The sequence below is a fragment of the Prosopis cineraria genome, unplaced genomic scaffold, assembly GCF_029017545.1.
Source record: "Prosopis cineraria cultivar Desert tree isolate PC_DT_omini unplaced genomic scaffold, ASM2901754v1 PC4, whole genome shotgun sequence".
Taxonomy (NCBI): domain Eukaryota; kingdom Viridiplantae; phylum Streptophyta; class Magnoliopsida; order Fabales; family Fabaceae; genus Prosopis; species Prosopis cineraria.
Window position 1 is genome coordinate 32193920 of NW_026555335.1, and position 27107 is coordinate 32221026.

Genomic DNA, 27107 nt, shown 5'->3' on the forward strand with positions numbered 1-27107 from the left:
TATGAAATACCAATTGAACAAGGATTGTAATCTCAATGCAAAATGAACAAAATTAAATCTCTTATTCTAATCTATCAAGTAATCAATGTATCTAGTTTTCTAAACTAAACTAATGTATCAACTAATATCAAGTAATAGTGCACTAATAAAACTACAAACATTAATCTTACTATCACTAACTCTATTGATTTTTGGCTTTGTGCAAATATCACACTTAGAATATGTAACATTTTAAAAATTAATCTTCTATTAATCAGACTAACTAAGGGTAATTTTGTAAATTTAGTGTTGGTCAAAGAGGATTATGAGTGTTTTAGGTTACGATTTCAGCCTCAAGTTCAAATTTGAAGCAAAGTCAGGTCACCTAGATCTTAAAAAGTGGGAAACAAAAAAGAATGACTTCATGTCAAATGCTGTAGCTCGTTCGTCTTGTGCTACAGTGCAACGAGCCCAAAAACATGAAGGTAGCATCTTTGTGTCACATGCCACAGTGCGTGTGACAAGCATCGAGACACATGGCCAAATTCTGACAATGATAAGATCATTTTCAAATGAGAAAAAGAGAGAGAAAACACAGTTTAAACAAGAAGGTTGAAGAGAAAAGTGGAGCTCTACTAGGGTTTGCTCCTTTAAGGATTTTGGAGCATTTTGAAGCTAGTAAACACTTAAGATAAGTTTTCTAGTCCTCCTCCTTCCTTCCTCTACCATTTTCAAAAATTTTAAGTTAAGGTTTGTATTGGGGAAGCAATTTTCCATTCATAAAGATTATAAGTCCAAACCCATTGACCTAAATAAGATTAATGGGAGTGGTTTAAGTTGTCTAAATTAATGATTGAAGGTTTTAGACATTTATGGTGGTTGTTTGGCATTAATGTCCAAAATTTGTAATAAATGAGGAGGTTGAAATTGGTTGAGGGCCATTGATAATAGGTTAAGTGTTTAATGAAACTAATACAAGCTAAACAAAGTTAATAAACTCAATGGGTAAGCTTGAATGCAAGAGACAAATACTCTAGGTATTTAATTGGGTAAATGGTGATATTAACAATTGAGGACATGATTAATTGTAGATTAATCATTCCATGCACCATTGTGGCAAGAGCAAGCTTGGAACCAATTTTTGCAAGGGATAAACCTTTGATCCCTTAAAAATTTGAGGTTATTGGAAAAATCTTTTCTATATAGTTGTTTGTTAATTAATTTATATTTTGAAATTGAATTATTTGATATGAATGAATAGATTACATAATTATAAATTTGTGCAAAACATGTGGATTTTTGGTTGATCAATTTGGTGATAAATGTGATGTTTGAAATTAAAATGTTTAAAATATCACAATTATGCTTTTAAAAGAAGTTGGTATTTTGATGAGATGATTGTGTTGTCACATTGGTTTGAGTACAATGCATGAATAAAGTGAAAAAAATGTGAATGTGACATGAGTACATGAGAATGAGAACAGGAATTGTGTGTGATAAGAGAGGAAAACTGTGATGCTCACATGAGATAGCTTATTGTGTGAATTCAATGAGCTTAAAATTGTACATGTGAATTTGTCAAATGAGTGAGTATAGTACATAGTGTGAATACCATTTTTTGTCCGAGCTCTCATAAGTAAATAAGATAACATCTATAAAACAATAATAAAATTGAACAATAAAAAAAAATAATCGTCTAGACCCTAATAGATAAATAACATAACGTATATATAAAAATAGTAAAAAATAATAAATAGTAAGTAATAAAATTATTCGAACCCCAACAATAAAAACATAAATATAAATAATAAAAATAGACAATGATAACTAAGTATAATAAAAAATGTAAAAAATATATAATAAAATAATAAAATTGAATAAAAAAGACATAATGGAAAATGAAAATTAGAAAAATATTTTATAAAAAATCATTATAAAATAATATGAATGAAAATAGGAAAATATTTTAACATGAAAAATAAATAAATAAAAAGCGAAAAGACATTTGATCTGAAGATAATAAAAAAATGACACAAATATAATCAAATATTATCATGATCTAATATAATAATGTATGAGCTATAAGGATTTGAATAATATAATAATCAAAATATAATCTAATCTAATATTTAATGTTACGATTTGAAGATTTCAAGATAATATAATATAATATAATATCTAATATTAAAATTTAAAGATTCTAAAATAATATAATAATCAAGATATAATAATATGTGAGATAACAAATAATATCTAATCTCTAAATAATAATAGCCAAAGAATACATACAAATAATGGTATAAATTAAAAAATCATGATACATTTAAGATTATAAAGAAACCCTAGATGCAGAGATATATATAAAGGAAAGCAAAGGTAGAGCAAGGAGGAAGTAGGAGGAAGACATAAATTAATGAAAATTTATAGAGGTAAATTCACTTCCCTTAAACTTTAAATATGCATGCTTTTACATTAATCAAGTATTTCATAAAATCAAGTTTTAAAGCTTGAGTCAAGATCCTTTTAAATACTTGCTGCATGGGAGCTCCTGTACATGATTTCTTCTTTAATTGAATTGCAATCTTTTGCCTTCACATGATTGAATATTGTGTACGTGAGACTTTTAGAGTTCTCACAAGTTTATATTCTTTTAATCATGTGAGACTTTTAGAGTCATCAAACAATTTTTAAGTTAATTATTTTATCATGTGTGGTGATAAATTATCATACTACGTCATTAAAAGTGTTTTATATTCTTCTAACTATGTGATACTTTTAGAGTTTTTGCAGGCTTTTAAGTTAACTAATTTATTATCTGTGGTGATCAGTTATTATGGCTAATTTATTTTATCTGCTACATAAGACTTTCAGAGTCCACACAGGCTTGTAATTTAATGATAAGTAGCAATAAATTATCGTAAGTATATATTTCAAAATATTTTATTCTTAAATAAATAAAATAAAATAAATCAATTTTTGAAAGGTGAGTGTACAAGGTTTTCATAAATCTTATCAAAATTTTTTCTCTAAATTATTTTCCAAAATCTTGTTAGAAATAAGGAAATAAATTATTTTCATAATTAAAAAAAAGCAATTTTAAAATCATTTTAAAAAGTAATAAATATTTTCTCTAAAAAATATCTTAACCAAGAGACACATATTTTTGCCCCAAACTATATAGACTTTGACCCCCAAAAGAATACATAGGCCACAAGATTTTATCATAGATCAAGTCCAACTTATAAATGAATAAAATTTTTCCTTTTGTTGTTCTTACCATTTTAACTTATTTTTGTAGGATAATTAATATATTCTTTTAAGCTCATATAAATTTATATAGTTAGCTCAAGATAACCATTTATATGAATGAGTATTATGGGGTGTTCAACATTTTTCCCACACACTATTAACTCCCATACCATTTCTGTATATGTTGACCGCATGTCAAAGAGGTTTCCTAAATTATCCTTCAAAATTTTGGTGGTGACTCCTAAATTTTTTTATTTGATTTTCCTTGTTTCAGAAATTTTGGATGGGGCGAAATTTTGGATGGGGCATGACACATAGCATGATCATTTTTGGCTATTAGGGAGAGGAGTAAATAAAATCCACACGATCTTGGTTGCCAATCGTTACAATTGAAGAGCAGTCCTATCCTACTATTTGTCGAGGAACTGTCTTACTGTTTGTCGAAAGACTTGAACCTAGCTAACTCTACCAGTTTGTTAAGGAGATTAGCCTAGAGTTTATAATACTCTAGTGATTAGAAAATGGGGGAAACTATGGTCCAATAGTGAGTTTAGTGATCTTTGGCTGAGTCACTCCTCATAATTGGTGACATTGGATAGTCTATTCACACAGATGGACCATATTTGAATTATAGCTTATGATTTCAATCAAATTGTATAAGGAGGATATAAGAATTGTTAGATCATGTATTCTTATCCAATATTGTGTCATATGGTTGCTAAGTTTGTGATAGGTTATGATAATTGCTTTTTTCAGTGTCAATGGTTGTTATTATTGTGACAATGTGCATTATAAAATGACTGTGGAAAATGGTAATGTAATTACTTGAATTTCTAGTATGGTTAAATGTGAATTTTCTTCCAAGTTGAGAAATTTATATGTTTATGAGTATTTGTCCATGTTGAGTGGTTAATTAATAGCACATGTTGAGTTGTTAATTAACAAGCAATTGCAAAAGATAAATGTACCTTGATTACTGAGTAGTTGTATTCACTCCTCTCTTTTAATATTTTTCAGGCTTTAGTTCAAGTGCAGATAAAAAGAAGGCTACAGAGGCTTATGGATTTTTATATTCCTACTTTAAAGTCTCTATTCTTATTTTGATTCACATGTTATTAAGATGATGATTGCCAACTAGTGTCATATTTGTTTTATACTTGCACTATGAAATTTACATGACTGTGTTGTTATATTTTGGGCCCTTTGAGTTATTGTGTAACCATGTGTTGATTTTTTATGGGGATAAAATACTAGCATAAGTGTAGAGATAATTGTTATACCTCAAACATTGGATTATTTTGATTAAATGCAATGCTAAACCTTTCCGTTTTTGTGTATAGTATTAAGGGGTTGAGGGTTAAAAAAAATTTGTGTAGTATATTATGATGGTGGTGTAGTATAAATAATTTTTTATTTGGCTCGGGGGAAGGAGAGTTAATTATAAAATGACATATATTCTTTTATATTATTTTTATCCTTTTCTTTTACAAAAAAAGAGTGTCTATATCAAAATTCATTTTTTTATTTTTGAATCTAAAAATATTTTGTCTCATCCATTAATGATATTCAACTAGAAAATTAATTATAATAAAGTATAGTAATTTTTTTAAAAAAGGGTTATTTGATTAATTTTAACTAATCATCTTATTAATTTTAAATATATTTTTATTAGAAAAATATATTCGAGTTGGAATTGAAGACACACACACGCACACACATATATATATTGTAGCTAATAATAGATAATCAATGGCACGTAGAAGTGGTGTCATGCTTTTTATTTAACTGAAGCAATGATATTTAGAATGTAATAAAATTAATAAGAATATTTTAGTCATGAAATTTGCTTACCCTCCCCTTCAATTTTTCAAACCAAACAACTCCCCTTCCTTCCTCTCCCCTCCAAAAACCCCAACCAAACCAAACCTTAATGTTTAGTATGAATTTCTTTTGCTATTGGAAGTGTACGTTAGAAATTAGGGATGATGCACTAGGAATTGTGTTTTTAGGTTATAATTGGAAGTAGAAGAAACTAGATGACCAAACTCAGTCCAATCCTTGAATTTTTCTCTGCACCATCTCCAATCCCTTGTGAAGACAAATGATAGGACGAGAATTAAAAAAAAAAAAAATAGAGAGAGAGGCTATACGATGCCGTGCATAGTTGTTGAGAAGATTATAATTAAGTAACAATATAATTATTTTCTTTACTTTATAGTAATATAATATTTTATTAATTATATTTGTTATTAATATGTTGAAGAATGCTCTTCAGAAGTGTAACTTCTGCTTTATAACAATTCAAACATATTACTGTGCCCATAAAACTTTTTCCTATGACTTTAGGAGATATTTTTCAAATATTGTTGTGAATATCTTATGCAACAGTTGTTACCTTTTCGGCAACAGTACTTTGCAAAAATTATTACTTCTCATATTGTAGGTAACAATTTTCACATCAACATATTATAATAGTTTTCAAATGTTTGTTTATCACTTAGACATGTGTGACATTTAAGAATCGTTGCACAAATTTTTAATACCTGAAATTTGAATTTTCATCCCCATGGATTTGAACATTCCATCTCTTGAAAGAAAAAGAAGACTCTAACCATTTTCCCAACATAAAACTGACGGGACTTTCATTCCTGAGGGGGAAAAAATGATATCTTGACTCTTGTTATAGAAAAACAATTATATCTTAAGTTTGTTAGGGAAACGCCCTTGAGTTAAGAGCTGAGCACCTTCAAAAGAGGGCTTTGTGAAGACAATAAAAGAGATTAGACATCATATCATGGTGTTTGGATTTAAAATGAAGTGTCAACCCAAAGCGGCAAAAAAGGAAGGAAAACTAAAATGACAAGCTCAAATGAAAACAAAGCTTGACCCATTCCTAGAAAGAGTTGTGCCATATTTAGTGTGACCCTTAAGACTCAGAGTGATTGGGTATGGGAGACCATTGAGTGGACACGAGAGCATTATTTGACATGCATGAATCACATGGGGCAATGTTAAGTGGTCACTGATATTTTGTACATAAGCTCCAAATTTTATGAGCACAATGATCTCAAGCAAACGATTATAAAAGGAGCTCAAACTAATGGTAAGGGGGCATTATCAACCATCATCATCAACATTAGAAACAATCATAACTCACACTAGATTACCTTATACTCCATATTTAGACTTAGATTTGTTTTCAATTATAAGTTGTAATCACTACAAACTTGTACCTTCTTTTCCTAGTAATCAAAAACACCTTTTTTACACCAATCTCTTTGCATCTAGATTAACTAAGGTAATTAAGGAAACTCGAGGACCTTAGAGTTATTTTTTAGACTTTGTGTCTCTAGCACACTTAGCTTTTTGTTGTTCAAACATAGCATCCAACTTGTAAACAAAAATTTGTGGCACGCCTAGTAGGACAAGCGTGACAAAGATGCTAAGACCACGCAAGGAGAACAAGATTGATGAAACAAGTGCTGGTTTTCACAAATCAAAAGAAAACTCTGCACATACAAGGTTAGAGCCAATGGTTCTCGACATTGGAACAAGTACATATCGTGAGCACATAGTGCTGATAACCACAAGTAACAGTAGTGTGAGTCCCAAATCAAAAGTAGGCAACAAGAATGCTAATCCTCTTATTGTATCCAACAAACCTATTGTAGAGGTTCTATGCTGGATTTAAGACCATATGAATAAATAGCTGGAGCCAAGCCAAAAATTTTATGTGTTTCTTATGATGCTTCACCTAGTTAGCCCAAGCAAATGGGGACCAAGGCCAATTGTGGAGCTTTCTGTAAGAAAACTCCTTGAAAGAGGTAGTCTCCCTAGCCAATAACAGCTCCCGAATCATGGATAGAGGCCACAAGTTAGGGATCATGGGGGCCTCTAGATTAGTGACCTTAGGGGCTATGACATTAGTTCCAATAGTAATGGTGAAGCTGCAACTAGGAGCATTTTACCTAGAAAATCAAAAGAAAGAAGTTAGAACCAGGGGAAAGTAAAAAATCAAAAAAGAAGTACACAATTAGAAGGAAACTTACTAGAAGCGAATAGATGCAGGAAGCATCGCCAAGGATGAGGATTCCTGAATAAAGAAAGCTAATATCAAGAAAAGGAAATGACTTAGAAGAAGAAACACAAAAAGAGTCATGCATACTAGAGTAGCATCTTGAGGAGGCCCAAGTGGATTACACACAGTGACCAAGTCCTCAAGAAGAGTGGCGGGGATAATGGCTTGAGAAACCTAAGCAGCATCAAATTGAGATGCCATTGTCAAAGAAGACAAACAAGAAGGAATGTAAAGAGGTAGAATAGCAAAAACATGAAGGAAAAGGAAGAGTGGAGAGTGAAAAGTGGTAGAAGAAATGACTTATACAAAAAGAGAAGTTTATAGTCCCAAGGACTTGAAGAAACAAAATGCCCAAACGCTTCCCATTCAAACATGCCATATGGCCTACGACTATTAGCCACTCACACGCAGAGGCATTATTTGGGCCTAACAAAGCATTAGCCTAAACGAAGATAAGGCTCAATTTGTTCCTAGAAAGAGTCATGCCATGCACGTACTCAATGTGACCTTTAAGACTTGAAGCACCTAGGTATGACAGATCATTGAGTGGACACAAAAGCATTATCTGACATGCCACGAATCTTGCAAGGTAGTGTTGAGTGATCACGAATGTTTTGTGAAGAATGCATGGATAAGAAAAACTAAGTTTGTAGTTGATATAATATGCTACTATGAATTTGCATAATTTAATTTATTTTCTATTTTGCCAAGATCATTGGCAGTTATTGCTTCTTTGTCATCTAAGAAACCCTAGGACATCTTCTTCTGATTCGTTTAATATATATAAACTGGGAAAGGATTTAAAGAAGATGATGGACACACAAGTTTGTTTCTGCAAAACATTTCTCTTGATGATATGTAAGTTACTGTGTAGTTTAAATTTGTGATTTTATTATAGGACTATGAGAATATATCAACACATTATTTTCTGAGGGTGCGCGCCTGACCTCAAGGACGTGATATGAAAGCCAAGGTAAGTATGGTTTGAATGTGAACACTTTATGGATTATAGGCTAAACAATCCCCAAATATTTGTTGAATTCCTGCTATATAAACACTGATCAATTATCAACTTATATAATTAAACTTGAGTATCATATATATCTCACGCTATTATCAAACACGCAGAAATTACACCAAATGACCTATATGCATGGATCAATTTTTTATTTTTTATTGTTAAGGAACCACAAAAGTCACAATTAACCGTAAGATTAAAAAAAAAATCTCTTCATGCTAAGAAAGTTTTGACACGCTCTTCAATCATGAAAACCTAGAATTTGAAGAAAGCTAATAAAAATTCTAAATTATATATAAATTATAATATTGAAAGTTTATTATAATATTTTCAGAAAATATCAACGACTTAAACTTTTTTTTTTTAATCTCATACCTTGAGATAATTAAAAATGTTTTATAATAGAAAGAGAGAAAACAGATTGTCTTGTTCTCTTTGGTCTCACGATCCCTTGAAGAGACACGTCTACGAGAAAACTACTTTGTTTATAATAAATAAAATATGTGTCTCTATGATCTAACATTGACACATATTCTCCACTACAATAATATTTGGACGTTAATGGCCATTATATGAGGTCCAAGATAAGATTCCTTTCCCTTAATAGAAAGGTAACCAGTCTGCATCTTCCACTTTTCTCGCACTACTTGCCACGAAAGGAGGGGGGAAAAAAAGTTTGTGGGCATTCACGAAATCGCAGCCTAGCCAGCTTCTCATTCATAGTTGTTATTAAAAAAAACAAAAGAAAAAACTTCTCGTTCATACTGATGCTTTTTTTTATTTCCCGATCCACTTTTCAAATTACAAATATAAATATGGGATAATGAAATCTTTAATTTTTTAAAATTTTTCTTAATTATTTATTTGGTTTCTTAAGTTTAATATTTTATAAATTTAATCCTTTTTTCTTAAGTTATCACATTTGTCTTTTGAGTTTTGTAACATAAATTGATCCTGAAATTAATTTGATCTATGTATGTTATGTTAATAACTTGATATGTATAAGATTATATGAGAAAAAATTAACCCACAAACCAATCTATTTTTTTTATTCTATTCATTTATGCTGTGTTTTAATTTTTTAGAATTAATATTTTTTTTATTTTTTTATTTCCTAAATAATTACACTTTTTCATTAATATACATTATTGCCAATTCAATATTCCATTGTCCAGATCTTGATAATATAATGTTACTTTTTTAACAATAAAACTAAATCAATTGCGGAGACAAATTTTAAAAATTAAATTTAAAGAATCAATTAAGGTATATTTAAGATCTTTAAAGTTTTATAAGGATTTATTATCCTTATAAATATTGTTAAAATTTAAGCTGTACTTTTGCAATATACTCTCTCCATTTTCAAACATAAGAGAAATTACAATATGATTTACTGTTTTTTATTTCAAGTAAAATTACAAATCTCAATAAGTACTAATTATATTTTTTTAAAATTGTCCTTCATAAATGGATAGTATCATTAAATTAGATAGAAAAGTAAACATTAATTATGAGGACATTTTATTTCCAACATTTCAATTTCAGACATAATTACAAGATTAACTAATTTTATTAAATTGCGTGAGTTGATTATAATTCTCTTATACTCCTCTTATTTTATTTATAAATTACTTTCAACATATGTTTTATTGAAACCAAAGAAAACCTTAACTCTGTATGAGCATTTAGTATTCAACTTTGCCTTGTTAAATATACAAACTCTATTAACATATTTTTTCTTTCTAACATTTAATAGATGGTGAAAAAATTATGATGAAAATTTAATTATGTGACATATAAATAGGATAAAAAAAATTCCCTTTCTACCATATAAATAGAAATGATGTGGCAGTATTTGAAAACGGAGTGAGTGGTGTATTTAGTTTCCAACAAAGACTATACTTATATTGCTCTAATCAAAATTAAATCATGACTTTATCAAGATGAACGAATTTCTGAACACACACTTGTTAGATATCAATATCATTTTCTTATCTGAAGTATCCAAATTTAAGGCTTAAAATGACAAAGACAAAAATTTAGGTCACACGAGATTATCAATGTCAGTTAAGAGTTAAGACTCTGGTCACTGAACATCATTTGCAGTAGAATAGCCAAAAAAATAAAAAACTTTATATCGATCTCTGCGCTCATAGAACTATAACTCAATCGAATATACGTACTAATCTTGATCAAGCAAAAAATATTTTTTGTTTTCCGTTCATGAATGGTCTGAAATTTCACTTTTGATCAAATTAGCAGAATTTTCTAAACATATACAAATTATTATTGTCAATTTGAATGAAATACACAAAGTTTGTTGTGAGTCACATTTTTTTTACTTTTAAATAATATGATTTTTTATATATAACAAGCTGCTTCTTATACAAAATTTCAGTGCTTACTCTTTTTTATATTATTATTATAAAAGATTACTCTCTCCATTTAGTTTATAAGATATTTTTTATTCGAATTACATTTTTAATGAGTTAGTTAAATATTTTTTTAAAATAATATATTATTTTTATATTTATCTTTATTTAATAGAGTATTTTTAGTTTGAAAACTTTGTTAATTACCTTTAATTAAAGGCATTTTTCCAAAAAAAAATTATTAAGTATATTTTAAAATAATTAAAATACCTTATATTTTTAATGCAACATTTTAAGAAATATCTTATAATATTAAATAATATTTTAAAAATTATCTTATAATTTTTTTTTTCGGTAAAAGGCAAAAGAATGGTTCATTTTGCGCTCACAGCGCAGCTGCGTATCTTATAATTTTTTTTTCTTTTTTTTTATTTTATAATATTAAATGAATGAAATATGACATTCAGTTTTAGACGCCAATGAAGGATGGCCCAAACTCTCGTGGTCTGTATTGAAAGTGGGCTGCCATTGATCTCATGGACTTTTTCAATTTTTCAATTTTTCGTTAATGAAATCTGTGAAACTAGAAGGAATTGTCTTTTTTTTTTTTTCGGTGGTGAAACTAGAAGAATTGAATTTTAATATTTTATGCATTCCTGTGTGATTTAATTTAAATAGAATTAAAAAAGGATCCAAAGACTGAAATTAATCATTTATAGGGACCTCCAATTTTTGAAATTATTTCCTAGAATGAAATAAATTATTTAAATTTAATAAGATATATTTGTTAAATATAATTCTTTCCAATGCAACGTTATAAAATTTATTATTATAATATATATATATATATATATATATTAAGTTTTGGGAAAATGACAGTTAGATTGATTCCTATAAAAAATTTTAAAAAAATTGTAAAAATTACTTCCAAACAATTACAAATATGAATTTTAGTTACAATCTAATTGTTATATTTAAAATTAAAATATCTCATTTATTATTAAAATTCTTGAACTTGTCAGAAACTTAACTGTTATCAATTTAATTTTTAAGACCTAATTATTACTCTCTCTATTTAAAAATATAAGGTATTTTTTAAGAGGTTATATGTTAAAAAATATAAGACAGTTTTAGTTTGTGTAATCATCACCTTTTTTTTTAAGTACTCTTATTAAATAAATACTTTATATTTGTTTTAGGATGAAACATCCTACTAAATAAGGGTAAATATAAAGAGATAAAGTTAGTTTAAAAACAAGTGACTACTTTATTAAAGGGTAAAATTTAATTAAAAATATCTTTTATATTTAAATAGAGAAAATATTTTGATTTTTTTATACTGTTATTAACATTGACGTTCAAGTTTTCAGGTGGGAACTCTAATTTTTGTTAAATTAATAAATAAGAAAATATAAAGGAAAATAATAATAAAATCCCTTTCAATTATGTAAATAATAATTTAATCTCTCAAAATGTCATAATACTGATATAGTCTCTACAGACATTTTTGCCATTAATAAATTAATATAAATGATCAAATTGTCCTTAATTCAAATTTTAAATGTGAACTTACAAATTGCTATTACATTCTTATAATTTTAAAAAGAAAAGTTGTGAATCTTAAAACAAAACTTGTGAATAATAATTGATATTTGCAACACTTGAGAAATATCAAAATTTTAAATATAAACTTATAAATTAATATTAAATCCTTATAATTTAAAAAAAAAGTTATAAATTTTGAAATAAAATTTGTGAACAGCAATTGATATTTAATTAAAAAAATTTAATTATTTATATTAATTCTTTAATGATAAAAAATATTTAAAATTTTATTGATATTGTAACATTTTAATAGACAAATTTATCATTTATATAATTTAAAAATATTTTATTGTTATTTTTTTAAAATATAATTAATTAATTAATTAATTAAGTTGTTTAAAAAGCCAATTGTATATTAGCCGAAACCATGGCGGGAAAACGAATGCGCATTGTTCCCACCATTTGGAAACCCTATCTTCTGTCCATGTTCAATGCCAATGAGTCCACTCATTTCTCCAAACCAGTAAATGGCGGAAGAAGAGAGAGAGAGCTCAATGCAACCAGAATTTCCGACTGGTCGGGTGAAGAAAATCATGAAGCTGGATCCCGAAATCCAGAGAGTAAGTTCAGAAGCCTTGTTCCTGGTATCATGCTCCACCGAGCTCTTCCTCCGATTCATGGCTGAAAAGTCTGCACAAGTCGCCGTCGAGAAGAAGCGCAAGATTGTGAAGCTTGAACACCTAAGAATCGCTGTCAAGAGGCACCAACCAACCAGCGATTTTCTGCTTGATTCTCTTCCTCTGCCGTCTCTGCCCGTTGATCGCCCGACCAAAGATCGGAGTCAATCTAAGGATGCTGATAAGCCACCTCCACCAGGTGCTCGCCGTATTGATCATTTCTTCCGAAAGCCCGAAGACGAAGCGTCAGAACCGAGGGATGAACCTTAGGTTATGTCCATATGACGGAACAAGCAAGAAGGGGAGCAGAGACGTTTTTTTGCTTTATATCGTCACTAAAGCTGAGATGACTTGGTATAAGCACGAAGATGAGATTCAAACTCCCATAAACGGATGTTCTCTTTCTACAACGTTATTAGATTAGTTTATCTTGGTTTTTGGATTAAGATTATGATGCACATCGTGTCCTGCAATCCAAGAATGGCCTGTTTTCAGAATTATAAGAGGAGATTTGTAATTTGATGTCAATTTACTAGCTTAATGTAATGATGATGCACTTCTCCTTTGATGTTTCCTTCTATGCGGGCATACAAAGACTCGACACTATAAATATTGCCGGAAGATTTGATTATTTACACTAATTTGGCACCTAAATCTATTTTAATCCCTATGGCCATGTTGTTTATTCATCTACAAAAACATTATCTTTATTCGAACTTCGCAACAGTGACACCTATGATTGTGTAAACCTATGATGCATTTTGGACAGCTAAACCATGTGGGATTGTGTTCTACATAAAGCTTATGACTTATCAATAATATGGCTTCTTCTAAATTTTATATTATCTATAGATATGGATGTAGACATAAATGTTTGATTCATTTAACATAAATAAAATTCCTTTGGTTCAGCTAGAGATGTTTGGGATCTGAGGAATCATGTGACGGTTTCAGTGTGAAATTGAGGTTTTCTTAACCAAACCCTTTAACCAGAAAAAGGATTTTAGCTATAACAAATATTTGTGCCATATGAACACTGAACAATAACTTGTTTTATTTGCACTTGACCAACTTAAGTCTATCTATTGTGGGCAGCATGTGCAAAAACGTGAATACACTCAAATTTCTTCTACGCTACAAATTTCAAATTTATTCTTTTATAGGTCTACAATAGTTTTATGGCAAACGAATTTCAGTCATAACCTATTTTTCTTGTAAAATAAGAAAATGAAGGTGATAATGGTCTAGGATGGATTGACAACAATGAAGACTTTTCATCTCTGATTTGAATATGAGAAGCATGGCTTGGTTTGGGTAACCAAAAATCTGCTTTTTGGTACCTTCTTTCCATGAAGAAGGATATGGCTTCATTTTCTGAATTTATGTGATTTCATTCCAGCTGTTGGATACCCAGAGCAAGCCTTCTGTTCAAGGGTGCTGTATATTCTAGACCTCCATTCAAGCTTTAGATTGGAAGACGCCTGCTGCCGATGCCTGTTCTGGAAGCATATATATTATCTTGCTGAACTACTAACCGGCTTTGAACTTTCTTCTTTCCCTGCTGGTGAAAATCAAATAATGAAAGGGGAGGTAATGATAAAATCATACCCAGGGTTCAGTATTTGTTGTTTTGACTTTTGACTTGATGTGTGAAGTTGTCACTGTACTTCCAAAAACTAACCTGTTGTCTTTTCTTCTCTTCTTCCTTTTCCTGCCTTACCATGTAATAGTCTTCCAGTATTGCCAATAAAGGTGCCTACAGATGGATGCAAATTTATTCTATTAGGAAATACATTAAGTGGGCCATGATTAAGGAAACTCTAACAGCCTTTGACTTCTCAAACCATTCTATGTCAGGCTAAATCATGCTGGAACTGCTTAATATGTTTGGCTTCTTGGAATTCTGAAGGCTTTTGCTGACATGTGAGGCATAACTTTCCGATAACCATTTTTTTTTTATTTTTGGGGCCAAAAAGTGTAATTAGATAGCTCATGGCGATAGCATATCTTAGAAGTCCTTGTAATTGGGGCATATTTAGTAAAAAGAGGAACCCCCTGCCCCTGGGGGGTTTTACATTTTTGAAAGGTTAGATTATATTGTAGCAGCTTTCTATTCCAATCAAGAAGGTATGATTTATGGATTTTTTATTGATGAAAAAAAAATTCTATATAATATGTGGCTTTTAATTTGAAATATCCTTTCTGAGTTTGCTTTTCTCATGTGCCTGAGTCTACATTTTTCCAATGCAAACTTATGCGTTTAAGAAAAAGGCTGAGGCATTAGTGCTGAATAATATGATCATTATTATTGTTATTTTCTGCAAGCAATTTAGGGGGGAAAATTCTTAGTTCTATCCGCTTCCACGTGATTATCAGTTAGTTGCCACTAAGCTTGCATCAGGCATGTTAGGTTAGTATATGCCTTGAACACTGCAGCACATGGAAGCCATTTGTAGATGGGGAATCTGTGTGTGCACGCGCACGCTTTTTTGTGCGTGAAGAATTGTAACATTTCCATGTATTGCAAAATATAAATTGTTCTACCTGATCATATAAGAAAACTTTATTTCTCTCTTCTTCCCAACTCTTGGTCATTGCCATTAGCATTTCTACCAAAGCTGCAAATATGAAACAAAGGGAAATCACATGATTAGTTAGATTCCACTTGGGTTCAATATCATTATGGTCTCATTATACGTACCTGGTATCCTGCTGACCATTATTCGGGCACGTTCAGCTCGTCTCAAGTTCTTGTGAGCTCCTCTACTGACTGAGTATCGGTTTTCATCCTGCAGCCATACTTAGGTAGTGAATATAGAACAGATGCAATCATTTCTTAAACTTAATCATTGTCAAGATCGGTGAATAATGAGATTCTAACCCTGTTATATTCTTCAAGCCAGCGCTCCTCATCACATGCCAAAATCCACTTTTCCACTTTCTCCATTATAGCCTTCCTGCTGGCAGCCTCTTCTTTTGCTCTTGATATCTGTTCATCCATGCTCTTGAGGAGATCGGAATGTTCAATCTCCCCTTTCGTACATTTAAGTCAATTTCATGGCTGATTAAACTAAGTGTCACATTTTTTTAATGACAGACATATTGCCTAGACTCACCTGAGTTTATGAGGTTGAAGATATGATTCATCTCTGATTGTGTAGGTATCTCCATATGCGATTTTTTACATATCAGATGAAGTTCATCTTGTTTCTTCAAAAATATGTCTTTCATCTTGCTTGCTTTTAGCTGATCCAGTCTTTTGACTTCAGCTTCAGCCTTAAAAATAATTTAAGATCTTTGTAACATCAGACGATTTCTAATGTTCTGAAAATCATCAATGTTGCACTGACCTGCTGGATGATATCTAGAGAAAGAATTCCTGGATCCAATGCTTTCAATGATGAGACTGACAGCAAGCCAGTTATATGGGAAAAAGACAGTCGATCATCATTTGGCGTATCCATGAGATTCCACAAATCTGTCAGTGCTTTACCAAGATAGTGAAGCTGCGTTTGTCAAGAATACAATTTCTAAAAATCTAATATTAAAAATCAAAAGAAACTATAGTAGACTGAAGCAATTGTTTTATATTTAAATTTACTGAAGTTGGGTCCATTGAGCAAGATTCCTTTGAATTCCTTATATTTTGTGTTTTTCTATGGATAGATTAAACATAATAAGTACCGCCTACTGTAGTTAAAGTAGGTGCTGCAAAACTGAAAACTAGAAGAGCTGCATCATTTTACCTTGTCAAGCCGATCTCGCTTTTCTTCCATGAGGGACTCCACTGTGCTATTGAGTTTAGTCAAGATACTGTCACTTGTGTTTTTGGACATTCCATTCAAATCATTCAAGCTTGGATGAACTTTGCTGATGATTACAGAGGGGTCCTTCCCCAAGATGCTGGACAAGTTATGCATTACCTCTATATATTTCTCCATCTTCTGTAGTCTTTCATTCTTCAAATGTGAACAAAACAAGTATAATAAGAACGTAAAGTATATTACTGCCTGAGATTTTGCAAATGGGGGCGTTTGAACCACAGAATACTGTGTAGTACCTTCTCATCGTAGAGCCGTTGCAGCTCAGTTTGATACTCTTCAAGCTTTTTCAGTGAAAGATCACTCTCATTCACAACAATGCTTGGGGAAGCTTCTACTTCAGAGTTACCTGCAAATTCAGTTCTTATTTTTTGTATTTGTTCTTGTACAGTTCGGAACTGGTTTAACCTCTCTTCTTTCCTCAAGCACATCTCCTCAAGTGCTGGCGTGATTGATTTCAATTGCTCCTTCAGTGTTCCTACTCTTTTCTCTGGCTGTTCAAGTGACATTGCATTTGTATCAGTTTTTCATGCTCAATAATGCTTTATTGCAGGACACAGTTGGTACAGTACCAGAACATTCATCATCGTAAGTCACATTTATCTATAAAACTATGATATTCTTGCAATGTTGTATTGTCAGATAGTATTAGAACGAGAATGAATCTATCATCAGAGTAAGCAGCATATGAAATAATATCTTATATGCTCAAAATAATTGCAGGTTTTGATAGGTGTTATCAACTAATCGAAGTGAGTATAATGTATAGTTACCCATCCAGGAAATGATCGTTCACCAAGAGTCAAAAGAAGATGGGTAAATTCAGCCTCTGCTTCTACTAATTCCTGATGGAGACGAGCTCTGGAAATATTTGCCCTGTCTACTTTTCTTCTATAAACTTCGAGACACTCTTGCTCCAAATCCAGCAGAATCTTTCCTCTCTCAAACTGATCTTCTCCAACTTCATCCCATATTTTCTGGTTCCATTATTTCACGTCAGAAAAGAAAAGAAAAGAAAATGCAGCTGATCAGATTCAAAACCCTGCATTATAGTAAGTTAAGTCATTACTTAATCTAAGGAATCTATGACACTACTTGCCTGCAATTCTTGCAGCAGAAACCCACATGAAGTTTCCACCATTGAAGCACTTCTCATTCCAATTGGTGTCTGGAATGAACCCATTTTGATTTCTTTGGTACTGTTCAATGCAGATGGAACTCAAACAATCACTGAGTTGGATTTTCAAAGACAAACAAGTAAGGTATGAAAGAGGAAGCTCGGAAAGAAGGTTCTGGTGCAAGTGGTGGGAGCATTGGGTATAAGATTTTGCTTAAAAGACAAGGATGACTGACAGAGGTGGGTAATGTAAGCTTTGGGTTCAAGAATGGTACGCATATTCTTTCCATATTTGATCCTCTCCTTCAACTTTTTGTTTTTCTCTTTCGTAGGGTTGAAATTAGAAGTATAACTGTCTCTTCTTTAAACCTAAAATTGATAGACTTTCGTATTCAGAGATGTGATACGTGACTTTCCCCTACGCCCTGTGAATCATTTGTTCATGTGACTTAGGTCTTGATTCCTAATCTAACAATGTCCAAAACTAGAACCTCGTTATTTCTTTTGTACATCAAGCAATGAAACTTGATCAGTTTGTTGCACATCGTTATCATTTTTTAATGAACTACAATGCCATGTGAGTTTACACAGTGCATAGTACTATTAATAGTGCCACTCGTGTGTGTGTTTGTGTGTGTGTGAGTTGTACTCATGTGTAACTCACATACACACACTTTTCTCCTGGTTCTATATATTAGTTGTTTACTGGAAAGTTATACGGTTCCGAATGAGTTACTTTAAAAAAGAAAATGTGTAGCATTAATTTTTTTTTTCTTTTCTAAATATACCTTTCTTCTCAATTTCCAATGAGGAGATAGAGCATGTTTTTTTTAAAAAAAAAACTTGTGGTATTTATTAGGGTTAAAAATAAAAATTAAAGCAATTTTTAGACAATGTTAATGATGTAATTAACTTTTCGTGATTCTTGTGAATTAGTTTTAAGTGACTTATAACAAGGATAGAAGGGGGTATTATTTTTGAGTTGGGTTTTTCTTATAGTCCATTAATTGTCATTTTCAGACGTATACAATGGTCTTATTTTGTATGTATTTGGAGATAGAACAGCAATGATTTACGGACAAGTAAACCATTTTTATAATAGATTTTTTTTTTTGGGCAGTTGATAGTCAATTAAGAAATATTCCCTCCAGTCCTATTTACAAGGTATGTTTTAAAATATTTATTTGATCTCATTTATAAATCATAGTGCTATTTTTTAAATAATATTTAAAAAATATTTTTAAAATTACTTCTCATAAGAAAAAAATAACATAATATTACTTTTAAATTTGTTATACAAGGGCATATTTACAATTTCATAGATTTTTATTTTTTATACTTTTTTGGCATTGATATTAATAAGATTGGTAAAAATGACTTATAAAGAGAACCAAAAGAATGTGTTAAATTAAAAAATTGAATTTGTTTAATTTAGTAAGAAGCTGAGTTTTTGACTAATAAGAAGCATGAAACTTATAATTGAGTGGTTGATTTAACCCAAAAAGGGAAGATTTAGATACCAAGAGTGCAAAGTACAAAAGACATAATAAAATAAAAATACAATATGGCATTCTTTAATCGTTTAGAAGCTTCAAATGAAAAAGCAATTGCCAATAAAAACATCAAAGTGATTAGATCTTTAGCCGAAAAAGAAAGCCACGAGTCTCTTGATATGGGCATTATTCTTTAATCGTTTAGAAGCTTCAAATGAAAACGAAACTGCCCATAATAACATCAAAGAGATTAGATCTCTAGCCGAAAACGAAATCCACGAGTCTCTTGATATGGGTATTAGATGCTTATAACTTAGGCAATGAAATGATTTGTTCGATTCCGATATTACATGCCCGCTCAACACCTTATCTTTCCGCCAATTTTTTCTTTTTGCGAGTGAGTAATGTAATTTTTAAATATTAATGAGATCGTGTTTAATGGAAGGAGCCAATTCCTTATAACGTAGTAAACTAAAATTTAAATTTTTCATTGAGAGATGTATTCACATTTAACATTTAAATGTATTTCAAATAGAATTACCTTCAATAGGGGAGGATACAAATAAATAATAAAACAAAAATAATTGTTAAGTAGAAATTATATTTAATGTACATAAATGAATACAAATTTTTGTTTTAAAGGAGGTGAAAACAGTTTGAACTCTTTTGTTATTTTGAGTTCTCATATGCATTTGCTTTAATCAACGTTAGTTATAAGTTTTCGCAGATAAATAATTTAGGTATGTATTCAAATATTCATAGGAAACAACTATAAACCTTTAAAATAATTTAAAAATACTTGTTAAATTCTTCACTGTCTTCTTGATAAATTGTCCCTATTTGGGAAAAAATATGCTTACATTTATCTATCTTTTTACAAGTTTAAGCCATCAATTAATAGTGTTTTCAATCACAGACCAATCCAGAAGATTAGATTGTTGTCTAGAGAGAAAAGCAGTTTAATTCAACCATTTAATCTATTCTAACAATTGACTTGGGCAATTTTTAAAGATTTAGAGAAAAACTTGGGACTTGCAATAGTTGGATCATTTTGACCCATTTTTTCATTTAAATATTATTTTTTAATTATTATGTCATCAATTCAACCACCGATCTAACTAGTTAAATTAAGAGAATAGTAACCAAATGACCTTTTCAATTTATTGTTCGGTCCGATTTTTAAAACTTTTTTGAATTAAACCTCATTTATAATAAATTTGAATAAAGGGGATATTAGAAATTTAAAAAAATGGGAAAATATCAATTGAGGACCTTGAAAAATTTTTATATCAGTTAAGGATCTTAAGATTCTAATATTACACTACACCCCATGGTACTTATTTGAAAATAATTTTTTAAAAAAAAAACTTAATTACTCCTAAAGTTTAAAATAATAATGCATTTAGTTTTTAACAATAACTCTTGTAATTAACAACTCGTTCAGAAATGAACAAATTAAAAAAATTGATAGAACGGGTTGAATTAGACGAGTATTAATCATGCATAATAACAATTCATTTGAAAATGAAGTAGTTAAAAAAACTAATAAGACAAGTTGAATTGAACAAGTGTTAGTTTGGCATAAATAAGTATCCATTTAAGTTTTGCTAACTACCTATTCTTAATTAACAACAACCCATTGAAGAATGATGATGACTATAATTACAACTTGCACTAAATCAGTAACAGCAAATTTCACACTGGTGCGTGCTTAATATCTTTGATTCTTGCATGAGCATTTCATTTTTCTATTACTTATTTCATGCTCAGAACATTTCTCAGAAGTTGTCATCTTTGTAGAATCTTCTTGTTTTCCTGTAAAATGCTGACTCTTGTAAAATTAAATGATATCATGTGTGAATGTTTGGCAGGTTTCGCTCTTTAGAGGGAGCAGATCGCCGGAGAAGTCACCGGAGGGTAGTGCTAAAGCAACATGACCATGTTTCCTGCTGCAACTCATCACCACCCGTCAAAACAAGATCAGCAACAACAACAGAGTTTTGGTGGATTAATTTCAGACTTGAAGTTGAAGGCGATTATTATAATCAGAATATTTGCAGGGAATCTGAGTTATTTAGGGTCGAAAGGGAATCATCATCAGATTAATCAGCAAGAGCAAGAGAATGAGGATGAAGGATGGCCATCAAGACAACAATGGAGGAATCTGGATTTTTCACTTAGCAGCTCTGCTCCTCCTTCGCTTGCAGACCTGTTCCTGCTTCACCGTTTAGTATTTTCTCTTTCATGAACAGGGGTAATTATGTCTTTTCTCATAAAATTATTTTCAGATAAGTATTAAAGGAGTGCAATGTGATATAACGTCTCATCCTCGCACCTTATTCGGCCAAAATATAGGTTCATCATGGAACATTAAACATGTAGCAAGGAATATCTATTTTCTTCTTTTTTCTTTTTTTTTTTGACATTTTCATATCCCTTTACTTGTATAGATTGATTGTGATTAAAACACGGTTCTTAATGTTTATTCTGACTTTTAAGACGGCTTTAATATTTTATTTTTGGTAACAAGAAGGTTTTATTATTGTTGTTACTTTGTGGAAGATTTTTCTTCAGACAAGAGAATCAAGTTGTTCCTTATTTGATGGACTTGAAAAGATTACGGATCCAAATCAAAGGTCTATTAATAACAGGGGTAACAGCAGTAATACAATTGGAATGAATGATAGAAGGCCCTAACAACTTGATTATTTTGTGTGTGTGTGAATCAATTTTACACACATAACTATTCTAACTCTTAACCAACAAGGATTGGATCTAATGAAAGAGGCTAGTCTACCACAACATAGCGAATTAAGATTTGAATATCTATTGAGAGATATACTCATGTTTAATATTTGATAGTGCCTCAAATAGAATTACCTCTAGTAAGAAAATATATGTGAGTCAAAAAACTTTTCCCCATGAGGAAGGGCAAGTGATGTTGAGATAAGTGAGCAGGTATGTAGCCCACACACAATCCACTCTTGTATCCCTCAGGGTTCGATCTCACCACCTCTCTCATTTGAGGGGAGCCTGAGGTGTTATTTGAGTTACAAGACTCAAGACAAACTGGCGATATCACCAAATATCAAATAGTCTAATACTAATAGTAGGTAGAGGTCATGATGTTTTGCATCAATGGAACTGCTACATAATTCCAGTATTTTATCGTTAAATATATATATATATATATATATATTTTAAGCATTGATTCACTAGTTATTTTATTTTGCATAGAACAACATATGATCAAGAAAGATGAAAAACAAAGATCACTTTACATTTACAAAGCTCTAAAACTACGAAAATTTTGAACTCAAAGTCAAACTAGATAAAATAAAAATAACCCTACTATCAACCAGGGAAAAAACAAAAACAAAAACAAAAAACCTAACACCTGGTACACACATCTACGTTAAATGGCAAAAGGGAAAACTTTGAGCTTTGAAAAGGAATTACCGTGAAAATATCTTCAGCACTAGATACATTCATTAGAGATATCATTAAAATGTAAGATATTATCACTTACTAAAGATAAGGCCTTCCTAAATATCATAAGGGTGGTTTTCTATCACCGTCAAGTGTCAACAAAGAAGACCGTAAGAAGGCATGTCTTCAATTCGAAGGACATCGTCCATCAATAATTCTTTCTCAAGCTGGACTCGAGTGCATTTCAAAATATCCTGTAAATAAAATGACAAGGACATGTTCAAATCATGTCTACTTTATTGCACGTCCGGATTTACATTAGAAATCACTAAATGATTTCATGTGGAACCAAAATTCATCTTGCAACTTTGATATATAATATGAATCTACAATCTTCATACAAAGTGAATTCTTACGTTAAACTCCATATATGTAGCATTTCTCTCCAGCCACTGTTTGTCCATCACCACAAAAGCCACACAGTAAAGCAAGTCAAATGCCCACTCATCTTCTGTAATCGTAAGAGAAATATCATAAGAATGGTTGTCAGACGATGGGAATGTTCATGTTATGAAAGATATTGTCAAGTAAAAATTGGGTTCAATTATCAGTCATCAATCAACTTAACAATACAAAGAGAGTTACTGATTCTGACCTGAAAGAATTTGCAGAAAGATCGGTCTAACAAAAGACCTGGGTTTAGCTGCATGTGAGAAATACTACCTTGCATTAGGAACTTTTTTAAATGAATTTGAAAAATTCTACGTTCGTTTCCCCTAAGATGATCATGACCTGTTTAGTGTGACTCTCCTTAGACAATTGAATCTCACAGGCTCAAGTTTAAGCAGATGAAAACCAGTTTTTAATTGTTAACTTGTTACTCAAATAACTTTTTCAGCGTAAAATGCACTAGAGAGTTTAAGACAAAAGGTGCATAACGTACTGGCATCAAGGTCCAACATTTGCATCATCATGAACGTGATATTTACACCAGCAACAGCAAAGGGATATTCCCAGGCAGCTCCTCTTTCTCCTTGCTTCTTTAATAGTCGTTGAAAAGAAGTCTGCAACATATAATAGAAAGCTATTCCATTTTTAGAGTATCATTTTGAACACAGAAAAACCATTATTTCAAAGAACATTGTCACATATTGCACAGAGGAACTTAGCGACGGCCTCTAAACCCTTTTTCTAGTCTTAGATAGAAACGTGATACTGCCAAAGTTGAAGATAAAAACCAGGATAGGATCTTACTGAAAATGTCTTGGCGAAAAACAGGAGGTTCTCCAAGGAAATGAAGCCAGCTCCTCTGTTCAGGTAAATTGGTCAAGAAGAGCAGAGCAAGTAAACTAAGTTAATACTAGAATCAAAACCATAAAGGAGAAAGGCAAATGGATGGTGCAATAAACAGAACCTAAAGTCAGTGGATGGATCTCTTCCTTGCCACCCCATTTCTTTCCATTGATCAGATATCAAACCATGGAGCTCCTGACCAGGGAATGTGGCAGACCACAGAGCTCTCAAAGCCTCCTATCCTTAAAAAATATTCCAGATAACTGACTTCCAACAAAATTGCTAAAAATATGAAAGAATACGGATAACTCAAGATATATGTATAAATTGTGAAGTTTTAAACCTGGTGATCTGGCCTGGAAGCATCAAAGTAAATTTTCATCCTGTGCTTCAATCTTCTCAGTCTTTCCTCCTGCAAATTTTGTATAAAGCTGATTTTGTTGAATTATCAAGACAAGCAAACATGAGCTAAAAGGATAGGAACTTCAAGTATAAACTCATTTATCATCATGTAGAACATTGAACAGTGATGATGGAGTTATTTTCAGAAAACAAATAAGAAAACAAGTCCAAAGCTTCCAATTAATTTGTAAACACATTTCACGATAATCAGAGTCTGATAGGTATTTTGCACTAGTAAAAATACACCTCTCGACAAGAGAAGGGGAGGAACAACATAGAAAGTAGAAACAGAGATTATCCAACCACTCAAGCTTGCATACAAATGTCAAATTGGACACACTCCCGTCGTTAAGTACTGCTACAACAGTAATTTTAAAAGGACATGCTTTTTCGCCATCTATGTAATGATAACATAAAGACAAAGGCAACCGTTTTAAATCAGGAAACTTGCAACAAGGTTGCTCAACGTATGACAAACAGTCCCATGGGATCAAAAAACAGATGATCCATTTAAAAAATACATAATATTAGGTAAATAGTATTGGAAGAACTTAATTATGCAGAGCTTCACGGTCTAACACTCTAACCTGCGAATTACTCACCTGCAAAGGGGTCAAAGTCATGCATATTCGTTCATAGCTTCCCCTACGCTTGAAGCAAACACAAGTGAGTCCTTTACCAATCCAAGCAGGGGTACCGCACGTTGAACCATCTGCATATAAGCAATCAGTGGAGTTCCTCATTCAAGCTAGCGCTTCAGCCAAAGCAAATATTGAATCAAAAGAAAGATCTTTTTTACGAGTTGGGCATCAGAAACTGAACTAAATCATCAACTCCACCAAACAGTAAAAGCTATTCCCTAGCATAAATAAATGTCTTTTGAGATTGAATCGATCAAACAGAAACAGTAATCAACCGAACGGAAGGGGACATAATTAAGTCGTGCACAGTGGAGGTGTAGTAATTTCAGCAGTTTGTGTTGTCGTCTTTTGCCCGACAAAGATAAAGCAAAACGACATAGATCAGCAATGAGCTGGGATGCGCGGACATTGGAAGTGGGACCCAACCGACCACGTGGGAAGATTATACCTTGTGTCCTTCTGAGAAATAGATCCTCTTTTCCGTCTTCTTTCCATGTTGGTAAGTTTTTGAATACGCTGGCCACACCCTCTCCATGTTTACCAGATTTTCAGTGGGATAAGATCAAAGGAAAAATTTAAAATAAAAAAAAAAGCAAAAGAAAAAAAATAACAATTAAAAAAAGAAGCAAATGCATTGATACGCTATGTAGCTTCATAGATGGCCATCTTTTTCACCAATCCAAGGGGGTAGTCTGCATAGGATTAAATGTGCTCACAAGCGGGTCCCACTTCCCTTCGCATGGATTGTTTATTATTTTGATTAGAATAAGCGCATCTCAGTTTCGCCGCCGATAAGTCCCGAATTCCATCGTATCCGGCACTAAAATTGATTTAATCTATCTCTCTGTGTTTTTTTAACGATTCAGTACGTAAAATATCATCATCTCCTCTGCTTTGGATACTCCAAAACAATATACTATTAATTATTTTTTCCTCTCTGACCGCAACGAATACCCAAATTACATTAAGCAAACAATCAAGCGGAAAAGACCGAGAAACACTGACAAACGAAACAGCCAAAACAGGAATCCAATGCAATTCTAGATTTCATCTGTAAATTAAAACTAACCAAAAAAAAAAACAAAACTAAAAAGCAATGGAGGTAAGGCAAGAGGGAGGAAGAGTAGTACTACCTGAAGCATGAGTGAATCGAGAATCGGAGATCGCGGAGGAAGGAGAAGAGAGAGAAGGAATGGCGTCCACGGTGTGCCGGGACCCGACGAGAGTCATGAAATCTGAGGGCTTAATTAATCGATCGGTCACGGTTTCGGCGGCGCGGCCGGCGAAGCCCAATCATGCAGTCTTATTGTTGCTTTGCGGTTACAACGTACGAAGAACGAACACCAGTGGTAGCGTTATCTGAGCGTCGATTCTGTCTCGACATTTCTGGCTCCAACATCAAAATTACACATTAAACCATTTTCTTTATGAAAATTTACCGTTATCCCCGCTTAGTTTCAGGCCCTGTTATTCGGCTGGATTGAGCTTATTTGATTTGAATTTAAGTGTATTATCCTATTAAAAAAACTCACATAACTAAATCTAACTTTAATTTTTTTTTTTGTCAGATTCAACCTGGCCCATACAACTTAAGCAAAATTACATACTTTATATATATATAAAATTAAAAATTTCAACAATTAAACTTATTTAAATTAACTTGAAGAATCTTACCTTCTTAAAAATACACACATAATCAAATCCAATCCTAATAGTTTTTTGAATAAATTTAAGTTAACTTATTAAATTTGACTTAAATTATCAACTCTACTTAATTTATGACATGAGCTTGATGGGGTGAGTTTTTCTTCTTTATTTTTTTTTTCCACTGCCTTTCCATCATAAATCTAGACTATTAAAATTAAATTTATAGTTTTAAAAATTATCAAATTTAAATTTTTAAATATAAATTTACACTGATTTCTCCCTTACTCTTCTTTGCTGAAAAGAAAATCCAACTCTGAACTGATGGAACTAAATCAATCAACATCAA

General features: G+C 31.5%; 3 protein-coding genes across 3 annotated transcripts; 1 reads left to right on the forward strand and 2 right to left on the reverse strand.

Annotated features, from left to right (window-relative positions):
• The first annotated feature begins 12698 nt into the window (after positions 1 to 12698).
• On the forward strand, positions 12699 to 13572 carry LOC129310098 (DNA polymerase II subunit B3-1). The gene has a single exon (XM_054951949.1). It carries the CDS (start codon positions 12769 to 12771, stop codon positions 13186 to 13188), a length of 420 nt encoding a protein of 139 aa, XP_054807924.1. The 5' UTR covers positions 12699 to 12768; the 3' UTR covers positions 13189 to 13572.
• A 414-nt stretch (positions 13573 to 13986) lies between these two features.
• Positions 13987 to 18045, reverse strand: LOC129307747 (65-kDa microtubule-associated protein 8). The gene is made up of 11 exons (XM_054948623.1): positions 17839 to 18045; positions 17513 to 17716; positions 16979 to 17233; positions 16665 to 16877; positions 16269 to 16424; positions 16035 to 16194; positions 15800 to 15951; positions 15620 to 15707; positions 15463 to 15536; positions 14600 to 14674; positions 13987 to 14479 (listed from the first exon to the last, which is right to left on the reverse strand). The coding sequence occupies exons 1-11, from the start codon at positions 17920 to 17922 to the stop codon at positions 14384 to 14386; spliced, it is 1557 nt and encodes a 518-aa protein (XP_054804598.1). The 5' UTR covers positions 17923 to 18045; the 3' UTR covers positions 13987 to 14383.
• A 4563-nt stretch (positions 18046 to 22608) lies between these two features.
• LOC129309595 (uncharacterized) lies at positions 22609 to 26558 on the reverse strand. Its single transcript, XM_054951220.1, has 9 exons — positions 26248 to 26558; positions 25076 to 25185; positions 24415 to 24483; positions 24193 to 24308; positions 24033 to 24087; positions 23722 to 23842; positions 23434 to 23481; positions 23195 to 23289; positions 22609 to 23032 (listed from the first exon to the last, which is right to left on the reverse strand). Exons 1-9 carry the CDS (start codon positions 26342 to 26344, stop codon positions 22934 to 22936), a joined length of 810 nt encoding a protein of 269 aa, XP_054807195.1. The 5' UTR covers positions 26345 to 26558; the 3' UTR covers positions 22609 to 22933.
• Between the last annotated feature and the right edge of the window lie 549 nt (positions 26559 to 27107).